Genomic DNA, 19,003 nt, shown 5'->3' with positions numbered 1-19,003 from the left:
TTACACTGCGGGAGCCAGGCCGATCCTGTTGTTTCCTCGATCGAAAACCGAGAAATACAGCCTCAGGAAGACCTCACCCAGGACCCAGGTCTCCGACTCGTTCACACGCGGTGGGCGCACGAGAAAGTTGCTGAAGCAGTAGCCCGACAAACTCTGGGGAAACAAAAGTACATAGTAGTCAGCCTGAGCCCTTACCTGCCTCCCTCATCAATATCCAAAGTTGGCAAGTTTCCTGGTTTTACTTCCTCCCTTTGGTAAGAATCAAGTGACTCTCTCAGCAGTGGGGGAATGAGGGGCCATTCCAACAACTAGAAGGGCCAAGACATGTGGTTGCCATTAGGGAGGAAAAGGGGCAGACAAGCAAGGATTATAAGATGCAAACATATAGGGGATGGATAAACAAAGTCATACTGTATAATACAGGGAACCATGTTCAACATCCCATGATAAATAGTAATGGAAAATAATATGAAAAAATATATATATATATATACACATATATAATTGAGTCTCTTTGCTTTATGGCAGGAATAAATAGATCATTGTAAATCAATTATACTTAAATAAAATTTTTAAAAAGAGAACAAGAATGGCCCTTAATTCCTTGCTGTTCCTTGCTCCATCTTTTCTCTGCAGAAAATGCTGTTTCTTCTTCTTCCCCACAACCCTTTTCCTTAAAACTGTGCTCCAGCCCTCTACAAAGCCTTCCTTGACCCTCTCTCACTCTCCCTGGTCACTCCAGGCTGGGTTGGTGATTTTCCCTGGTGCCCCTAAGTCTGTAGCCCTCATCACCCCTAACCTGCCCCCAGAACCCCTTTGCCCAGCCCCCAGGGGTGCCATTTGCATGGAATCCAGTTTAGATTTGCATTGACCAAGAAGTGTTCCTCAGGTCTCCATGAGTCTAGGGTTTTAGAATTAATGAAATTCCCTGTCTTCCTCAAAAGCTTCTTTGAGCCCATTAGCCTGATCTGAACTCCCATAGAGAACTGACATTAAACCTCAACCGTGTGCAAGAGTTGTGCAGTCTCTGTGCACCCTTTACTCATATTAGCACCCACCTGAGGAGTCTGGTAGCCCAACTCACAGATGGGGCACTGGGGCTTAGCAAGGGGAAGTTGCAGCCAAGAACTAGGTAACCATGTAATTTATGATCCCAATCTGGACACTTTCAAGAAGGGAACGAAGACTGTTAATCACTAGAGTGGGAGAGAACACTGGGTCTGTCCCCAGCCAACCCTCCTTGTCACTTGGCTATTTCACAGATTGCTAGAGCTGACTTTCCATGTTCGTGCATCTGAGGGCTCTGGTTGAACTAAAGCTGTTTAAGGCAAAGGCCCTTAGTGTTCCCCTCTCCTTGTGACTCCCACCGTGCCGGTATAGGGTAGTGACTCCACACTTCTTTCGGGAAGATGACTGTCCCAGACTGTCCTTTACTCTCAAGTGGTTGGTTTTGTGGGAGGCACTGGCCCAGCCACATGGGCTCAGCCACATCTGCAATGATGTGGCTGAGCCTGCAGAGGGCGCCCTCCTCCCAGCAGCAGCTTAAGGGTTCCTGCAAGTCCCAGATTTGAGAACCAGCCCCCAGGGTTATCCCCTCACTTGGGTGTAAGCTTCGGCGGGTACTGGATAGTCTATCCCATTGATAGTGAAGACAACAGGAGGCAGTGTCCCGACGGATTGGCAGGAAACTACGTGCTGTAACAGAAAGAGGGAGAGAGGTTGGCTCTGCTGATCTTTGTGTGGAGAGCCTGAGAGTGACCCCGTGGAGTGACCCTTCACCTCACGACCGATGGGCCTGGCATGGATGAATTTCTGGATTTTGCTGACCGGTCCTCTTGGGCCACGCAGAAAGGCAGTCCCCGTATCCAAGAGAGCCTGGCAGCCACGTTTACAAGCAACCACTGTCCCGTTCATGGAGATGCTGAGAGAAAATGGGATAAAACAGGCACCAGCATCACTCTGGAATCTCCCCCACGACTGCCCCCTGAACATGACTGTGTGACTGTCTCTTGAACAGCCTTTCAGCCCTTGCCCTGACTCTGTTTTCCTTTGCTCTGGTCATTTCATCCTCTTTGACTTCCCTTCAGTTATTGAATGAACCAGCTCTTTCATCTGAGGGCCCTGGCATGTGCTGATCACCCTTCCTAGAAGACCACCTATCTCCTTCATCTAGATGATTTCTTCTCATCTTTTAGTTTCCAAATGTCACTTTGTCAATGAAGTCTTCCCCCTAACCCAGATCAGGCTCCTGTCTTGCTCAGTCTCTGTAGACTCTTCCCCATGTCTAGCAGGTGCCGAGGTGGTAATTCACTGTGTGTAAGTCATTTCGGGTGCATCTGCCTCACTAGATGGGAGGGCAAGTTGTGTCCTCGGTGCCTCCCCCAAGTCCCCAGCACACAAGGGATGCAAGTGTATGCTTGTGAATGAATGAATCTGTGAAAAAAAAATGAATGAGGAACATCCAGATACCTTTATCTGGTGTCTGACCAATAATAAGAGTGAATATGGAGATTCCCTGAGGCACCAGGTGCTCAGAGAATTAGTGGGAGGGAGACCCAGGCTGCCCTGGGAAAGGTTGCCTTCCTGCACCCTGCCCCTTCATCTGGCTCAGACACTGAGGCCCTTAGCCAAGCAATGCCTGAGCTAGCCCAGAGGGCCACTGAAACACAGGAAAACTTTTATCTGAGGGTATCACACAGATTCCCATCAATTATTGTCCCTTGTTTTCAGGCCACTCCTGAATCCCAGCTTCCTGATTCCTTCTGTCACAGCCCCTGCCCCACTGTGCGCCTTGGAAGAAAAGCAGGTAGTTATGGCTAGGAAGGTATCTCTCTGCTTGAGTAGCTTTCAAATCTCAAGATTGCAGCCAACCTCTCTCCACTGCTGGGTAGCTTCTCCTTAAGAAGACCAATTTTACCAGTTTATTAAGGGCTTGCCCTGCTTTTAAACTGGCAGTACTGTGTACTGAGAACTTTCTCAGTCCCAGGTAGCCCTGGTCATTTGGTCATCTTATCACAACCATGTTCAGGCTGGTGAAATTCTCCCTGATCCCCTTTTCACTACACTTTAGGGTCCTCAAACATGTTCCAGACCTCACAGTGTGGTGGGTGCAGCCCTCCCCCAGCGGCACAGGCCTCTCTGGACCCCATTCTCCTGATCAGAGCCCTGATCAGGAGGCCTGGGGTGATCATCAATCCATGGGAGGTGTGTGTATCTGTGTGCTTGTATGTCTGCATGTGTCTATTTGTGTCTTGGGTGTGTGTGTGTCTATGTCTGCATATCACTGTTTCTCTATGTGTCTGTGTTTGTATTGGTATTTGTGTGCCTTTGTGTGTTTATAAGTCTGATGCTATGTGTGTTTCTATGTGCATCTTTTGGGATGGAGTCTGTGTGTATGTGACTGTGTAGCTGGGGTGCATTTGTGTGTGTCTGCATGTGTCCACGTGCACATGTGGGAGCCTCACCTGGGGTGGCTCTCAGAGGGAGAGGCTTACCTGTCCACGTTTATATGCCAGTTGCCCACTTGGGACACTGGTACCCAGTTGAGTTCTCCCTTATAGTAGTCACGGTTCACCCCTCCAAACATCACCACGCTGCCATTGTCCTTCTGACTGTGGAGAGAAGGAAGAGAGGGTCTTGCTAGAGGAGAGTAACACCACACGCTATCTGAGGGCTGTGCTTATCCACCCATCAGAGGCACTACTACAGAATCCATTTTAGAGACGCAGAAACCGAGGCTCAGAGGGATTGGGTAGTGGACCTGGGTTGGTCACAGCTAATGAGTGTCACAGAAGTCCAAAGGTAGGCAGCCAGGCTGTGCTTTGACCACGACTTTCTGAGGAGGACTTGGTCCTGTATGGCAACATAAGTGCTGAGAAATACCCTCAGAGGATACTGTGCTGGAGGAGTCTGGCTTCCTCCTTGTCTAGCCTGTCATTTTTCAAAAACAGCCCAGGCTTAAGGACAATGAGGGTGAGGGTTCAGTCTCATCCAGGGATGGCTTCACGAGCCTGTGACCTGTGCTGTTCATGGGGCTCTCCCTGTCTTGAAATCCAAATACTTTTTAAACAAAGGGTCCCACATTTTTACTTAGCACTGGCTCCCACAGACTGTGTAGCTGGTCCTGGGCTCCTGGGGAAGTGTTAGTAAGGAAGGAAACATTCATGCCACCCCTCTCCTTTTTTCCATATCAAATGTGTTAGTATGTGTCTGTCAGCCACACAGTCGTGGCTGACTCTTTGCAACCCCATGGACAATAGCCCACCAGGCTCCTCTGTCCTTGGAATTCTCCAATCAAAAATCCTGGAGTAGATAGCCATTCCCTTCTCCAGGGGAGCTTCCTGATCTGGGGGTCAAACCTGAGTCCCCTGCATTGCAGGCACATTCTTTAATATCTGAATCACCAGGGAAGCCCTTCCATATCTAATCCATCAGCAAATCCTATTGCTTTTTCCTCCAACCTGTTTCCTGACACCTTCCATTGTTCTCCCTCTTCCCCCACCCACTGGACCAAGTCCCTGCCCATGAGCCCGTGATCATTGTTTTGATCAATAAAATTTTATTTACAAATACCAGTGGTGGGGCCAGGTAAGGCCCTGGGGCCATAGTTACCCTGGGCTAGACTATCTCTCAGGAAACTTCCGGATCATACGGTCTATAATTTTTAATGCAACTGAAACCATCTTACCGCTGAATTAGAGAGGTCTGACCCACCTCAGACTTACCTGCTCAAGTAGAAGGCAAAGACAGGCTCAGAAAAGACTCCTTGTTTCATCAGGTTGTCGAAGATCGGGGAGGCCCCTGTGACAGTGGGTCGGGGGTAACCTAGTCCCAGGATGCCATCAAAGGGTACATCTTCAAACCCAAACTCCTTCAGGCTTAGGCCAAATGGCTGGGCCACACTAACAAGGTTCCCGATCTGTAGAGAGGAGAGTGTTCCCACATAAAGGATTGGGAAGTGGGGCTGGGACTGGGCTGGGGTGTAGATGTCATTAGCACTGCAGAGAAGAACTGAGGCTTGCCTGTACTCTGGACTGATCTCAGTTGGTTAGACCAAGCTGGGACAGGAATTCGTGTTCCATTTTTGCGGGGCTGTGGGTTTTAACAACACCTGCTCCTCCTGCTCCATCTGAGTGAGTCAAATTGGCCGTCATGCCTTCTGTACAGGTGGGGCAACCAAGAGTCAGGACAGGACCCAATGGTGCCCCCTGAGGACAAAATGAGTAGAGAGTGGGATAGCCTTCTCTTTGGCATCACTATGATGTGATGACAGAAATGAACTGAATTCAAGGCAATGCTTGTGAATTCTATGTCTGCCCAGAGAGACAGAAGCCCCATTATTTAATCTCACTTGCAAGGACCTCCAGAAAATTCTGCCTGGGAAACATGCATTTGGGGATGTGTTTGTGTGTGCATGTGTTTGTTTGGGAAATACAGAGGAAAAGAGAGAGAAAGAGACAGGGTGGGGTGGGTGCAGAAATATTCAAGCACTTTGGGGAAGTCAGGCCATTGTTTTTATTACACTGTCAAAATTCCCCTAGAGTGAGAACCTATTTATCAGTCCCCTCCCACGTGTTTGGCCCCCTGCTTTCCTTGTCTGGATACCTGAAGCTCTATGCTGCCACCAGGGACCCTGAATCAGTTTTATCCTCTTCCCAAATTCCCACACCTGCTTGAGTCCTGATTGGCTAGCCCAGCTCCACCACTTACTAGATGTGTGACCCTAGCAAGGCCCTTGCTCTCTGCACCTCTGTTCCTTCACCTGTGTCATGAAGCTAATCATAGTACCTGCTGCGTGTGATTGCTGCAGGGTCGCATGAGTTATTACCATGAAGGTGCCAGCATAGTCTGAGAATATAAATGTGGTGTTTTCTCCTCCCTCTCCCTGCTCCTAGTGAAACGAATCTTGAGCTGCTCATGGGCAAAGGAGCTGTAAGTCCCTGCCCCGAGCCACTGTCTGGATTAGCTATTCTGGGAGTTTGTGTGTCAGCTGAGGTGCTATCTACCCAGGGACAGGGTCCTGAGGGGCAGACGTCCAGTCACTAGGGGACTGCCAGCTGGTCTGGCATCTGTTTTGTAAGCAGTGGTTGCTCCCAGGGCAGCCCCAACTTAGCTTCTGTTTCCACATTACCCGAACGGTGTCATAGACAAGATATCCCTTTATTGACACAGAGCTGTAGTTGGTATTGAAGATCTTGTTGGTGGCCTTGAAGGTGGAGGAGTTACAAGGGACGAAGCTGTTATGTTTATCTGCAGAAACAAGAGATGAGTGTCCCCCAGGTGCCAAGGATGGAGAAGGGAGTTGGAGGGGAAATACAAGATGGGCAAGGTGGGGAGGGGAGCAGGTACTCACAGCAGCTGGGACTCTGGCAGTATATGGAGGGCACCCACAAGCCAGATGAGCCAGTGTCAAAGAGGACCTGGAACTCCTGGGGGGGTGTTCCAATGTTGATTGTGCCGATGTAGGAAAACTACAGAGGCCAAGGTGGGGTGATTAGGGCAGACTTGGCTGCACTGGCCACCCTTGATTCGCAGACTGCTGCCACCCTTGAGGTGTCCCATGTCTCCTGAAATCACTCTCCAACCATGCCACACAGCCTCTGCTCAGATGACTGCCTGATTTGATTCCTTTTCTTTCTGTTAGGGCTGCATGGCATGCTGGATCTTACTGCCTTGACTAAGGATGGAACCCGCCACTCCTTCAATAGAAGCACAGATTCTTAACCACTGGACCCAGAGCGAAGTCGTGGCCGCTTCATTTGAGAAGCTCTCCAGTCTCCTCTTCCAGACTGAGCCCCTTCTCTTACAGATGGCCCTCCTCGATCACCCCTGGCCACTTCTTCTAAACTCGGACCATGACCTCTCAAGAACAGGCAGGTGGCCAATTTATTTGACAGCTATTTACTCCCTGCCTGTCTCTCGGGATGGCCTGTGCATTCATGAAGAAGATATCAGACTTTTTTTCAAATCAAGCAACACTATAGTCTTAGATTCATATGGGCTCACATGCCATAGGGGCTCATTAACTTTTTTACTGGTATCCATGCATCTGTGGATGCTGACATACGTCTGCCCAGGATTTCACAACTGATTTGCAGTTGTCTTTATCTTTTGATCGGCATGGTTTACCCTTCATCTGTAACTGAGTGGCTCACTTAGCTCAGAAAGAACAATCTCCCTCAAACTAATGATACACCTTTGGCACAGAAATGGATGTTTGTCTGCCCCCTAGTCATTGCTGGGCCCAATCACCACAGACCAAGAGCTGAGGATGAGACTGCCTTCTCCTCTGGGAATGGGTCCCTGTTCCCCCGTGTTTCTGCCTCCTGCAGGAGCCCCAGCCCCAACCACCCCGCTGGCATCTCCACTTGAACCCCAGTGCAAAGCCAGAGCACCAGGGGGCGCTGTGGAGCACCATCCTTCCAACACACTCACATCCTTATGGTTCCTCAGAGGATGATAAATTATGTTTTGGTCATTAGTGGCATTCTGGGACAGGCTGTAAGGGTGTTCCTCAGAGAAATTTGTCAGCAAACTTCTTTCCCTTAGAGTTTCTCGCATGGTCTTCATTTTCATAATAGGGATTCTTTCACCAGCCATGAGGAAAAGAAAGCAAAGAAGGGGCCGCCATCAGCTGTCTGTGTTATAGAGACTGTCATACCTGATGTTGGAATGGCACTGTGTATCTTCCAAGCATTTTTATGAGTGTCACCTTATTATGAGGATGCCATGCAATGACCACAGCAAAGACCTAGGTCTGAACATAGGTTCTGTTGCGTAATCTTGGGTAAGGCATATGACCATTTGAAGTCTCAATTTCCCCGTTGGTAAAAAGGTGCAATAAAAAAAAAAAAATCCCCACCACCACCACCACCCCTCACATAGAATGGCTTGGATATTAAGCGAGATGATGGATGCAATGCACCTGATATACAGGAAGTCTCAGCAATGGCAGCCATTACCATTGCTGTGGTCATCCCACTGTACCCGTCTCAAGGAAGCTCGGGGAGGGAGGTAGAAGGGATTCATCATCCTCTTTAAACAGGGGACGAATTTGAAATGCAGGGAGTTGGAGACTTGGCTGAGGTCACACCGCTCGTTAGAGCTAAAAGAGCACAGAAATAGTACTAACTGATCTTTCTTCTGGGCTCAAGCAGAAGAGAGGAGGCCAGGAGATGGGGAATAAAGTAAGGAGGTTAAGAGAAGCCAAGAAGAATGCTTTTAAAAAGGAAAAAACCTAAGAGAGTTCTGCACGCACAGAGACATCCAAAGAGGTAGATAAAATAGAGAGAGAGAGTTGAAGACACAGACACATTCACACAGAAATGAAGAGAGACCAGAGAGGAGACCTAGAACCACATACAGCAGACCACACCTACAGGTGCACAGGCTGTGCACTGAACAGCCTCAAGGAATGCAGTTTTACACGGGACACGATGTGGCTGGACCCCAAGAGCCGTGCGATCCTACAGGCTTGCCTGGAGAGCCTAGGGCCTCACAGAGTCTGTGGCAAGGTACTTATCAACAAGTGAGAGTTGACTTTAGACTGTCAGGGAGTGATTACATTCCCTTCTAACCCTGACAGGCGGAAGAATAAGAGGATGAGAATAAAAAGAAAAAGAAAAAGAAAAAGGATGATGTCACTTATAGTCCCCACACTTACATGACCATGCACTCTGAGAGAGCTACCAGCCCGAGGAGTCCAAGCCACTTCATGCTTCTGTCCTCGACTGAAGTGCTCAGGACAGACTGAGTTCTGAGCATGCACTGGTGGTGAAGATTACCTAGCTATATATGCTCTAACCTGCTCTAATGTTCTCCTTTAAGCCACCTTGAGTCTGATGAGAAATATGAACCTCTAGATAAAATCTTTGCCTCCATTGGTGTCTGTGAGGAGTGGACTTGGAAAACTCTCATAATAAAGAAAATTCCACTGTAATCTCTTCCTTCGTTCTTGGGTGAAAAAACAAACTGAACTGCACAATCTAAGAGTGGGGAGACTCGTTCCAACTTGTAGGTAAAACACTGCTAATAGTGATAAAGGTAAATGTTAAGGGCCATGTTAGACATTTGTGATCTCGTGGGGTCTTCCTGGCCACTTCATGAGATGTGCATTGCTGTCCTCAGTTGGAGAGGAGACTGCTAGGAGGAAAAGAGGTCAAATGGCAGAGTCGGACACGACTGAAATGACTTGCACAACACAACACAGTGTGGTGACATATGAGTGGCTTTAGGTAGTGGGACAGATGGCACAGATCAGAGACACCATTGACACCAAACCGCATCGAAGTTCTATCAGTTCAGTTCAGTCACTCAGTCATGTCCGACTCTTTGCGACCCCATGAATCGCAGCACGCCAGGCCTCCCTGTCCATCACCAACTCCCAACTCCCGGAGTTCTCTTAAACCCATGTCCATCCAGTCAGTGATGCCATCCAGCCATCTCATCCTCTATCGTCCCCTTCTCCTCCTGCCCCCAATCCCTCCCAGCATCAGACACTTTTTCAATGAGTCAACTCTTCGCATGAAGTGGCCAAAGTATTGGAGTTACAGCTTTAGCATCAGTCCTTCCAATGAACACCCAGGACTGATCTCCTTTAGGATGGACTGGTTGGATCTCCTTGCAGTCCAAGGGACTCTCAAGAGTCTTCTCCAACACCACAGTTCAAAAGCATCAGTTCTTCGGTGCTCAGCTTTCTTCACAGTCCAACTCTCACATCCGTACATGACCACAGGAAAAACCATAGCCTTGACTAGACAGACCTTTGTTGGCAAGTAATATCTCTGCTTTTCAATATGTTATCTAGGTTGATCATAACTTTCCTTCCAAGAAGTAAGTGTGTTTTAATTTCATGGCTGCAATCACCATCTGCAGTGATTTTGGAGCCCAGAAAAATAACGTCTGACACTGTTTCCACTGTTTCCCCATCTATTTCCCATGAAGTGATGGGACCAGATGCCGTGATGTTAGTTTTCTGAATGTTGAGCTTTAAGCCAACTGTTAACTCTCCTCTTTCACTTTCATCAAGAGGCTTTTGAGTTCCTCTTCACTTTCTGCCATAAGGGTGGTGTCATCTGCATATCTGAGGTTATTGATATTTCTTCTGGCAATCTTGATTCCAGCTTGTGTTTCTTCTAGCCCAGCGTTTCTCATGATGTATTCTGCATAGAAGTTAAATGAGCAGGGTGACAATATACAGCCTTGACGTACTCCTTTTCCTATTTGGAACCAGTCTGTTGTTCCATGTCCACTTCTAACGATTGCTTCCTGACCTGCATACAGGTTTCTCAAGAATACCAGGTGGTCTGGTATTCCCATCTCTTCCAGAATTTTCCACAGTTTATTGTGGTCCACACAGTCAAAGGCTTTGGCATAGCCAATAAAGCACAAATAAACGTTTTTCTGGAACTCTCTTGCTTTTTCGATGATCCAGCAGATGTTGGAAGTTCTATAGCAGTATTACAAAAGAGCAGTTTCAATACTGGAAGAAATGTGATGCTCTTTATGTCTGACTCTTTGCGCTCCCATGGACTGTAGCCTGCCAGACTCCTCCATCCATGGGATTCTCCAGGCAAGAACACTGGAGTGGGTTGCCATTATCTACTCCAGAGGACCTTCCCAACCCAGGTATCAAACCCATGGCTCCTGCAGTGGCAGGAGTTCTTTACCACTAGCGCCGCTTGGGAAGCTGTGATGCTATTAGGGAAATGAAAATTGAGGCAGTCTTCTTCAGGCTTCAAAAGTAGGAGAGCAGGCCTCTGATCAAGTTCTGACCTTTCCTGGACTCGGCCTGGATTACATGCCTGCTGCAAGCACACAAACTGTTATCAGTGATGTCAACTAGCACCTTAGATAAGAAGAGGGAGTGAGTCTTGGAATTTCCTGAGCCCCTTGAGGTCTGGCTAGGCCCCAGGGTCTGGAGAATCTTGTAATTCACAAGGTGAAAGAAAAAAGCTTTGTAAAAAATTAAAGCCAAACTAGAGCTGCACTTTTACAGGGAAATTGATGATGATTTCAGCTTGCAGCCTGGAATTATAAGCAGAGGGCCCCAAAACTGCAATCTGTAGTCCCACTCGTGATGTCCAAGGACCACCTAGGACTCTTTCCCAATTGGGATTCCAGATTGCCTTCTTCCGGAACTTTCTAGGGCTCTTCAGTTCTGGACAGGTTGTCAGCCCAAGTTGGTGATGTACAAGCTGTTACTTCTCTCTATTGTTTCTATTTCTTTTCTTTAAGGACTGTATATTGAAATTAAGTTAAATAATTATCTTTAGAAATTGAAATTCTTTGTAAGGAGTTGTTTATTGTGTTATCAGATTCTTTGAACCTAAAATGAAATAAAACTTTCAGCAAAACATCATTTGCCCCTATGAGCCAATTCATGAAAAATGTCACTCTTTAATCAAGCTTTTATCTGGATGGGAAGATTTGCCTTACTTCTTATTAGCTACTGAATGGGGCATATCCTGGATTGTGTGAGAACTGGGACTCTAAATTAAAGCTGGCCAAAACTTTAGAAGTCACTGAGTTTTTGTAGGTCATTCCAATTGAGAAAGGATGAGAATAAGCAGTGCTGGTCTGAAGAGAGATCAAAACTGGAGAAAGAATTAAGCATTTTGCAAGAACTATTGTCTGTGTTACAATGTCAAAATCATGTCTTAGCTGGCCAAGTCTCCACTTTCCAATTTGTAGCTGAAATAGCCATAGTAAAGTTTGCACAAGCTGAATATGTAAAGTGACTCTCTAAGGTAAAGTTCACCTGTCAATAGCCAAAGCAGAGGTACACTGTTACCATAATAATCCCTCCAAAATTCAGAGACCTGCCTAGAGTTTTAATTTGGGGACTATAATGGGCTAAAGGACATACAGAGATTTTACCTAAGGCTACACAAAAGATAATGGAGCTTAAAACTCCCCAACGAAGAGGGAGGATCAAAAATTTATAGGGCTATTTGGTTTCTGGTGACAGCATAATTTACATGTGAACCAAATATTGAGTTCCAGTCTACAAAGTAGGAAACAAACTATAAAGTTCAATGGGCTGATGAGTGGTAACAGGATTCTGATGCCACTAAATGTACAATACAGCATGCTTTAGACTTATGGCCAGTACCACCCAATGACACTGAATTGCATTTGTCTATAAGTGAACTGTATACTAATTGGAGCTAACAGCAAAAATAGAAAGGCAAAAGAATGGCTGTGGGCTTCAAAAGTAGATTTCTAGAGGCCAGGAGAAACTACACTATATTTGAAAAACAGTTATTGACTTGTCATTGGGGCTTTGATTGATATGGAAACAAATGACTGTAGATATTACTGTAATATTGAGACTCCAAGTGCCAATCATGCAGTAGGTACAAAGTTCACTGAAAACCCACAGGATTAAATATGTTGAGGAGTCCAGCCTAAGAAAATGAAAATGGTATATTAAGGACTGTTCCAAACCTGAGAAACATGGGGTTGCAGAATTAGGTGAAAAAAATTGAAATTCTCCTTAAAGGCCTCCAGCAAGAGGATAATTGGTCCGTAGATAACTGAGTCACCTGTAATTTGGAAAATCTCTTTGCCTCTTTGTTGTTGTTCAGTTGCTAAGTGATGTCCAACTCTTTTTTGACCCCACGGTCTGCAGAACTCCAGGCTTTCCTGTCCTTCACTATCTCCCTTTGTTTGCTCAAACTCACATCCCGTGAGTCAGTGATGCCATCCAACCATCTCATCTTCTGTTGTCCCCTTCTCCTCCTGCCTTCAATCTTTCCCAGCATCAGGGTCTTTTCCAATGAGTTGGCTCTTCACATCAGGTGGCCAAAATACTGGAGCTTCAGCTTCAGCATCAGTCCTTCCAATGAATATTCAGCTTTGATTTCCTTTAGGATTCACCGACTTGATCTCCTTGGCAGTCCAAAGGACTCCCAAGAGTTTCTCTAGCACCACAAAAAGTAAACATCAATTCTTGGCACTCAGCCTTCTTTATGGTCCAACTCTCACATCTGTACACAACTACTAGAAAAAAATCATAGCTTTGACTATACAGACCTTTGTTGGCAAAATGATATCTCTGCTTTTTAATACATCACCTATGTTTATCATAGCTTTTCTTCCAAGAAGCAAGCACCTTTTAATTTTGTGGCTGCAGTCATTGTCCACATTGATTTTAGAGCACAAGAAAATAAAATCTGTCACTGCTTCCACTTTCCCCATCTATTTGCCATGAAGTAATGGGACTGGATGCCATGATCTTAGAGTTTTAAGTCAGCTTTTTCACACTCCTCTTTTACCCTCATTAAGAGGCTCTTTAGTTCCTCTTCACTTTCAGCCATAAAGGTTGTATCATCATTATATCTGAGGTTGTTGATATTTCTCCCAGCAATGTGTCTCTATTTCTTTTTGGCATTGATGCACAGAGAGCCTAGATTTTGGTAACTTCAGTGGTTCCCTTCCAATACAAATGATCAACATGTGTTGTCATTATTGTTCAGTTGCCAAGTTGTGTTCAAGTCTTTGTGACTCCATGGACTACAGCACGCCAGGCTTCCCTGTCCTTCACCATCTCTTGGAGTTTGCCCAAGTTCATGTCCATCACATCAGTGATGCCATCCAGCCATTACATACTCTGTTGCCCTTTTCTCCTCCTGCCTTCAGTCTTTCCCAGCATCAGGGTCTTTTCCAATTAATCAGCTGTTCACACCAGATGGCCAAAGTATTGGAGCTTCAGCTCAGCATCAGTCCTTCCAATGAGCATTCAGGATTGATTTCCTTTAGAATTGACTGGTTTGATTTCCTTGCTATCTAAGGGACCTTCAAGAGTCTTCTCCAGTACCACAGTCTGAAAGCATCAATTCTTTGGCACTCTGCCTTATTTAAGGTCGAACTCTCACAAAAATATCTGACTAGTGGAAAGACGATAGCCTTGCTTATAGGGACCTTTGTCATTAAAGCGATGTCTGCTTTAAAGCCCTAAGTTTGTCAGGGCTTCCCAGGTGGTGCTAGTGGTAAAATTAAAAAAAAAAAATCTGTCTGCCAATGCAGGAGAAATAAGAGACGCAGGTTCGATCCCTGGGTGGGGAATATCCCCTGGAGGAGGGATGGCAATCCACTCCAGTACCCAGTCTTGTCTGGAAAATCTCCATGGACAGAGGAGCCTGGCAGGTTACAATCCATAGGGTCACAAAGGGTCAAAAATGACTGAAGTGACTTAGCATGCAAACACAATTTTGTCACAGCTTTCCTTTCAAGGAACATGCGTCTTTTAATTTCATGACTACAGTCTTCTTCAGCGATCAATGTAAAGAAATAGAGGAAAAGAACAGAATGGGAAAGACTAGCGATCTCTTCAAGAAAATTAGAGATACCAAGGGAACATTTCATGCAAAGATGGTCTCGATAAAGGACAGAAATGGTATGGACCTAACAGAAGCAGAAGATATTAAGAAGAGGTGGCAAGAATACACAGAAGAACTGTACAAAAAAGATCTTCACGACCCAGATAATCATGATGATGTGATCACAAATCTAGAGCCAGACATCCTGGAATTTGAACTCAAGTAGGCCTTAGAAAGCATCACTACAACCAAAGCTAGCAGAGGTGATGGAATTCCAGTTGAGCTATTTCAAATCCTGAAAGATGATGCTGTGAAAGTGCTGCACTCAATATACCTGCAAGTTTGGAAAACTCAGCAGTGGCCACAGGACTGGAAAAGGTCAGTTTTCATTCCAATCCCAAAGAAAGGCAATGCCAAAGAATGCTCAAACTCTCACACAATTGCACTCATCTCACACACTAGCAAAGTAATGATCAAAATTCTCCAAGCCAGACTTCAGCAATACGTGAACCGTGAAATCCCTGATGTTCAAGCTGGATTTAGAAAAGGCAGAGGAACCAGAGATCAAATTGCCAACATCCGCTGGATCATGGAAAAAGCAAGAGAGTTCCAGAAAAACATCAATTTCTGCTTTATTGACTATGCCAAAGCCTTTGACTGTGTGGATCACAATAAACTGTGGAAAATTCTGAACTAGATGGGAATACCAGACCACCTAACCTGCCTCTTGAGAAATCTGTATGGAGGTCAGGAAGCAACAGTTAGAACTGGACATGGAACAACAGACTGGTTCCAAATAGGAAAAGGGGTACGTCAAGGCTGTATATTGTCACCCTGCTTATTTAACTTATATGCAGAGTACATCATGAGAAACACTGGACTGGAAGAAACACAAGCTGGAATCAAGATTACTGGGAGAAATATCAATAACCTCAGATATGCAAATGACACCACCCTTAAGGCAGAAAGTGAAGAGGAACTAAAAAGCCTCTTGATGAAAGTGAAAGAGGAGAGTGAAAAAGTTGGCTTAAAGCTCAACATTCAGAAAACGAAGATCATGGCATCCAGTCCCATCACTTCATGGGAAATAGATGGGGAAACAGTGGAAACAGTGTCAGACTTTATTTTTCTGGGCTCCAAAATCACTGCAGATGGTGATTGCAGCCATGAAATTAAAAGATGTTTACTCCTTGGACGAAAAGTTATGACCAACCTAGGTTGTATATTCCAAAGCAGAGACATTACTTTGCCGACTAAGGTCCGTGTAGTCAAAGCTATGGTTTTTCCTGTGGTCATGTATGGATGTGAGAGTTGGACTGTGAAGAAGGCAGAGAGCCAAAGAATTGATGCTTTTGAACTGTGGTGTTGGAGAAGACTCTTGAGAGTCCCTTGGACTGCAAGGAGATCCAATCTGTCCATTCTGAAGGAGATCAACCCTGGGTGTTCTTTGGAAGGAATGACGCTAAAGCTGAAACTCCAGCACTTTGGCCACCTCATGCGAACAGTTGATTCATTGGAAAAGACTCTGATGCTGGGAGGGATTGGGGGCAGGAGGAGAAGGGGACAACAGAGGATGAAATGGCTGGATGGCATCACTGACTTGATGGATGTGAGTCTGAGTGAACTCCGGGAGATGGTGATGGACAGGGAGGCCTGGCGTGCTGCGATTCATGGGGTCACAAAAAGTCGGACACGACTAAGCAACTGAACTGAACTGAACAGTCACAGTCCACAGCAATTTTGGAGCCCAAGAAAATAAAATCTGTCACTGCTTCCCCTTCATGGATCACAGCATTGTCATGGGGACAGGGCTTGCATAACTCAAAGACACTAAGAGTCATGCTGGCCAAGGTCACCCATATGGGTCACAGTGAAGAGTTCTGACAAACTGTTGTCCACTGAAGGAAGAAATTACAAAACCATTCCAGTACTCTTTATGCAAGAACCCAGTGAACAGTATGAAAAGGCAAAAAGATATGATACCATAAGATGAGCCCTCCAAGTCGGAAAGTATCCAGTATACTCCTGGGGAAGAGTGGAGAGCTCTGATTGGTCCACCTCAGATCAGAGGAGCCTGACAGGCTATAGTCCATGGAGATACCAAGAGCTGGACACAACTGAGCTACTAACACTTTTATTTTCAAAGAGTTAACAAAATTTCATTGATAAATGTAATCATATCTTGATAGAACATTCTACGGTTACTACTATTGCTGCCAATAAGTTAATGGATATATTTGATTTACAGAATCATAATTCTCATTCATGATGGGACTTTTTCTTTACTTAATCCTGTACTGCTCAAAAGTTATTTTTTCCATTGCTTAACCGTTACTTGTTTCTTTGATCACTTTATTTCTATTGACTATCTGGAATTGTTATTTGACTTATAGAATTCCTAAAGCTGCTTGTGTTCTTTGTCCTTATTCTTATGCTCTTCAGTCTAAGCAAACCTAAAGTCAATTGTTAGGGAAAATAAAATGGAGGCAGTCTTGCTCAGATTTCAGAAGTATGGGAGCAGGCCTCTGACTGCCTTCTGACCTTGCTTGGGCCTTGCCTGGAGAACATACCTGCCAAGGTTTGAATGTAGCCAACTTGCTGTACAGGTATTCAGCCTATGTATGTGGAGTGAATGTACATGTAAAGAGAGTAAGGAACTCTCTTCTCTTTCTCTCTCCATGCATGTATCAGGGCCACTCTGAATAGGAATGACTTTGGGTATAATTGAGGACTGTATTTCTGGGAACATCGGTGCAAGTGATATTTAAAAGAGGAGAACTGGAGCCAAGGGAAGCTGAAGAGTCAGGAGTAGAAATTATTAAGAAACAAAGTTTTACTGGTTTATGTTAAAGACTTAGCACTTAAAATGGACACTTAGCACTTACATGGTGGGCTGCCATCTATGGGGTCACACCAAGTCTGACACAGTGACTTAGCAGCAGCAGCGCTTACACTTCTTGTTTGGAGTGATTTATCTGGGACTGATAAATGCAGACCCTTTGGCTAAGGATGGCCAGATAGGAGAAGTGAGGGGATGCTGAACCATGAAAATCAAACAAATAACCCAGGTGGGGTACGTCTAGCAATGAAGACACATAAGTACTGTTATTTTATCTGCTCCCTCTTAAGCAGAATTACAGGTAGTAAAAGACCAAAAATCAGCATTATGCTACTACTTTATTCCTTTCTGTCCAGTAAACATTGAATTGCAATTTAATTTCATTGTAAATAGAGAATGCACTTTGAATGACTTGAATTGTTCAAATTTACTGTTCCATATAACATTTCCAGGTGTTATGTTTTGATGAACTGACCTCTTTGTCATAAAGTGGGACTCCCCTGGTGCCTCAGTCAGGAAAGAATCCACCTGCAATGTGGGAGACCTGAGTGCAATCCCGGGGTTGGGAAGATCCCCTGGAGAAAGGAATGGCTACCCACCCCAGTATTCTTGCCTGGAGAATCCCCAAGGACAGAGGAACCAGAGAGTTGCAAAGAGTTGGACACGACTGAGCGACTAAGCACAGCACATCATAAAATGACCTTTTTAATCCCTAGTAAGATACTTTGCTCTGAAATCCATTCTGTCTCATATTTGTATAGTCAATCCAACTTTTAAAAATTAGTGCTAATCAATTAATATACAGAATACTTGAAGAACTCCTATAACTCAACAGTGAAAAGATAACCCAATTAAAATGGGCAAAGGACTTGAGCAGACATCTCTTTAAAGAAGATACACCAATCACCAATAAGCACATGAGGACACTCAACATCAATAGTCATTAGGGAAATGTGAATCAAAACTAAATGAGATAGCACTTCCTATCCACTAGAATAACTATTGTTAAAAAAAAAAAACGTGAATCATTGGCAAAGATGTGGAGGAATTTGAGCCCTTATTTATATTACTGGTACAAATGTGAAGCGTACAATTGCTATGGAAAACAGTATGACTATTCCTCAAAAAATTAAGGATAGAATTACCATTTTCCAAGTGTGTGTATGTGTTAGTGCGTGTGTGTGCTCAGTCATGCCCAACTCTTTGTGACCCCAAGTCCTCTAGCCCACCAGGCTCCTTTGTCCGTAGACTTTTCCAGGAAAAAAATACTGAAGAGGGTTGCCATTTCCTACTCCAGAGGATCTTCCTGACCCAGGGAACGGACATGTTGTGTCCCTTGAGTCTCCTACATTGGCAGATGGATTCTTTACCACTACTCCACAGTCACAACTATTTTGAAATAAAAGTTTATTTATCAGTTTGCTTATTCCCATCATTACTAAAACAGATTTCAAATTATTTTTAAGCATTTCTCATAATTAAAATTCACTTTCAAAAAACAAATAAGAAACACTTTTGAAGATATTGAAAAGTTTGTGGTATTGTCTTTCAATATCCAAAACAATATTTTGAATCATGATAGTAACATTTGTGTGATGAGCTAAAAAGACTGCTATCAAAAAGTCTACATTCAAGAAATGCTGAAGCTGGATTAAGAAAAAAAAAGGACCGTCATTTGCTACTGGTGATATGTAACTGGTAACAGCCATTATAAGGACCAATATGGAAGTGACTTTTAAAGTTAAAAATAGAGCTGCCACATGATCTGGCAGTCCTCAGATCAGTTCAGTTCAGTCACTCAGTTGTGTCTGACTCTTTGCGACCCCATGGACTGCAGCACACC

The 19,003-nt window shown here is 44.9% G+C and overlaps 1 protein-coding gene across 1 annotated transcript; it reads right to left on the bottom strand.

Moving 5' to 3' along the window:
* Nucleotides 1–8,763, bottom strand: LOC128068860 (pregnancy-associated glycoprotein 2-like). Its single transcript, XM_052662098.1, has 9 exons — nucleotides 8,663–8,763; nucleotides 7,435–7,585; nucleotides 6,353–6,470; nucleotides 6,131–6,249; nucleotides 4,725–4,918; nucleotides 3,495–3,611; nucleotides 1,780–1,921; nucleotides 1,600–1,695; nucleotides 1–153 (listed from the first exon to the last, which is right to left on the bottom strand). The coding sequence occupies exons 1-9, from the start codon at nucleotides 8,761–8,763 to the stop codon at nucleotides 1–3; spliced, it is 1,191 nt and encodes a 396-aa protein (XP_052518058.1).
* Nucleotides 8,764–19,003: the final 10,240 nt, after the last annotated feature.

This window comes from Budorcas taxicolor, chromosome 25 (genome assembly GCF_023091745.1).
Source record: "Budorcas taxicolor isolate Tak-1 chromosome 25, Takin1.1, whole genome shotgun sequence".
NCBI classification, from domain to species: domain Eukaryota; kingdom Metazoa; phylum Chordata; class Mammalia; order Artiodactyla; family Bovidae; genus Budorcas; species Budorcas taxicolor.
The sequence above is the reverse complement of the archived record's forward strand: the minus strand, read 5'-3'. Positions and strand labels throughout refer to the sequence as shown.

Coding starts and splice junctions, on each gene's coding strand:
- LOC128068860 (XM_052662098.1), bottom strand. CDS start 8,763: ATGCTCAGAACTCAGTCTGTCCTGAGCACTTCAGTCGAGGACAGAAGC. Junction 7,586..8,662: donor CTCTCAGAGTGCATGGTCAT/GTAAGTGTGGGG, acceptor GGCTGGTGAAAG/AATCCCTATTATGAAAATGA. Junction 6,250..6,352: donor CTGCCAGAGTCCCAGCTGCT/GTGAGTACCTGC, acceptor TTGTTTCTGCAG/ATAAACATAACAGCTTCGTC.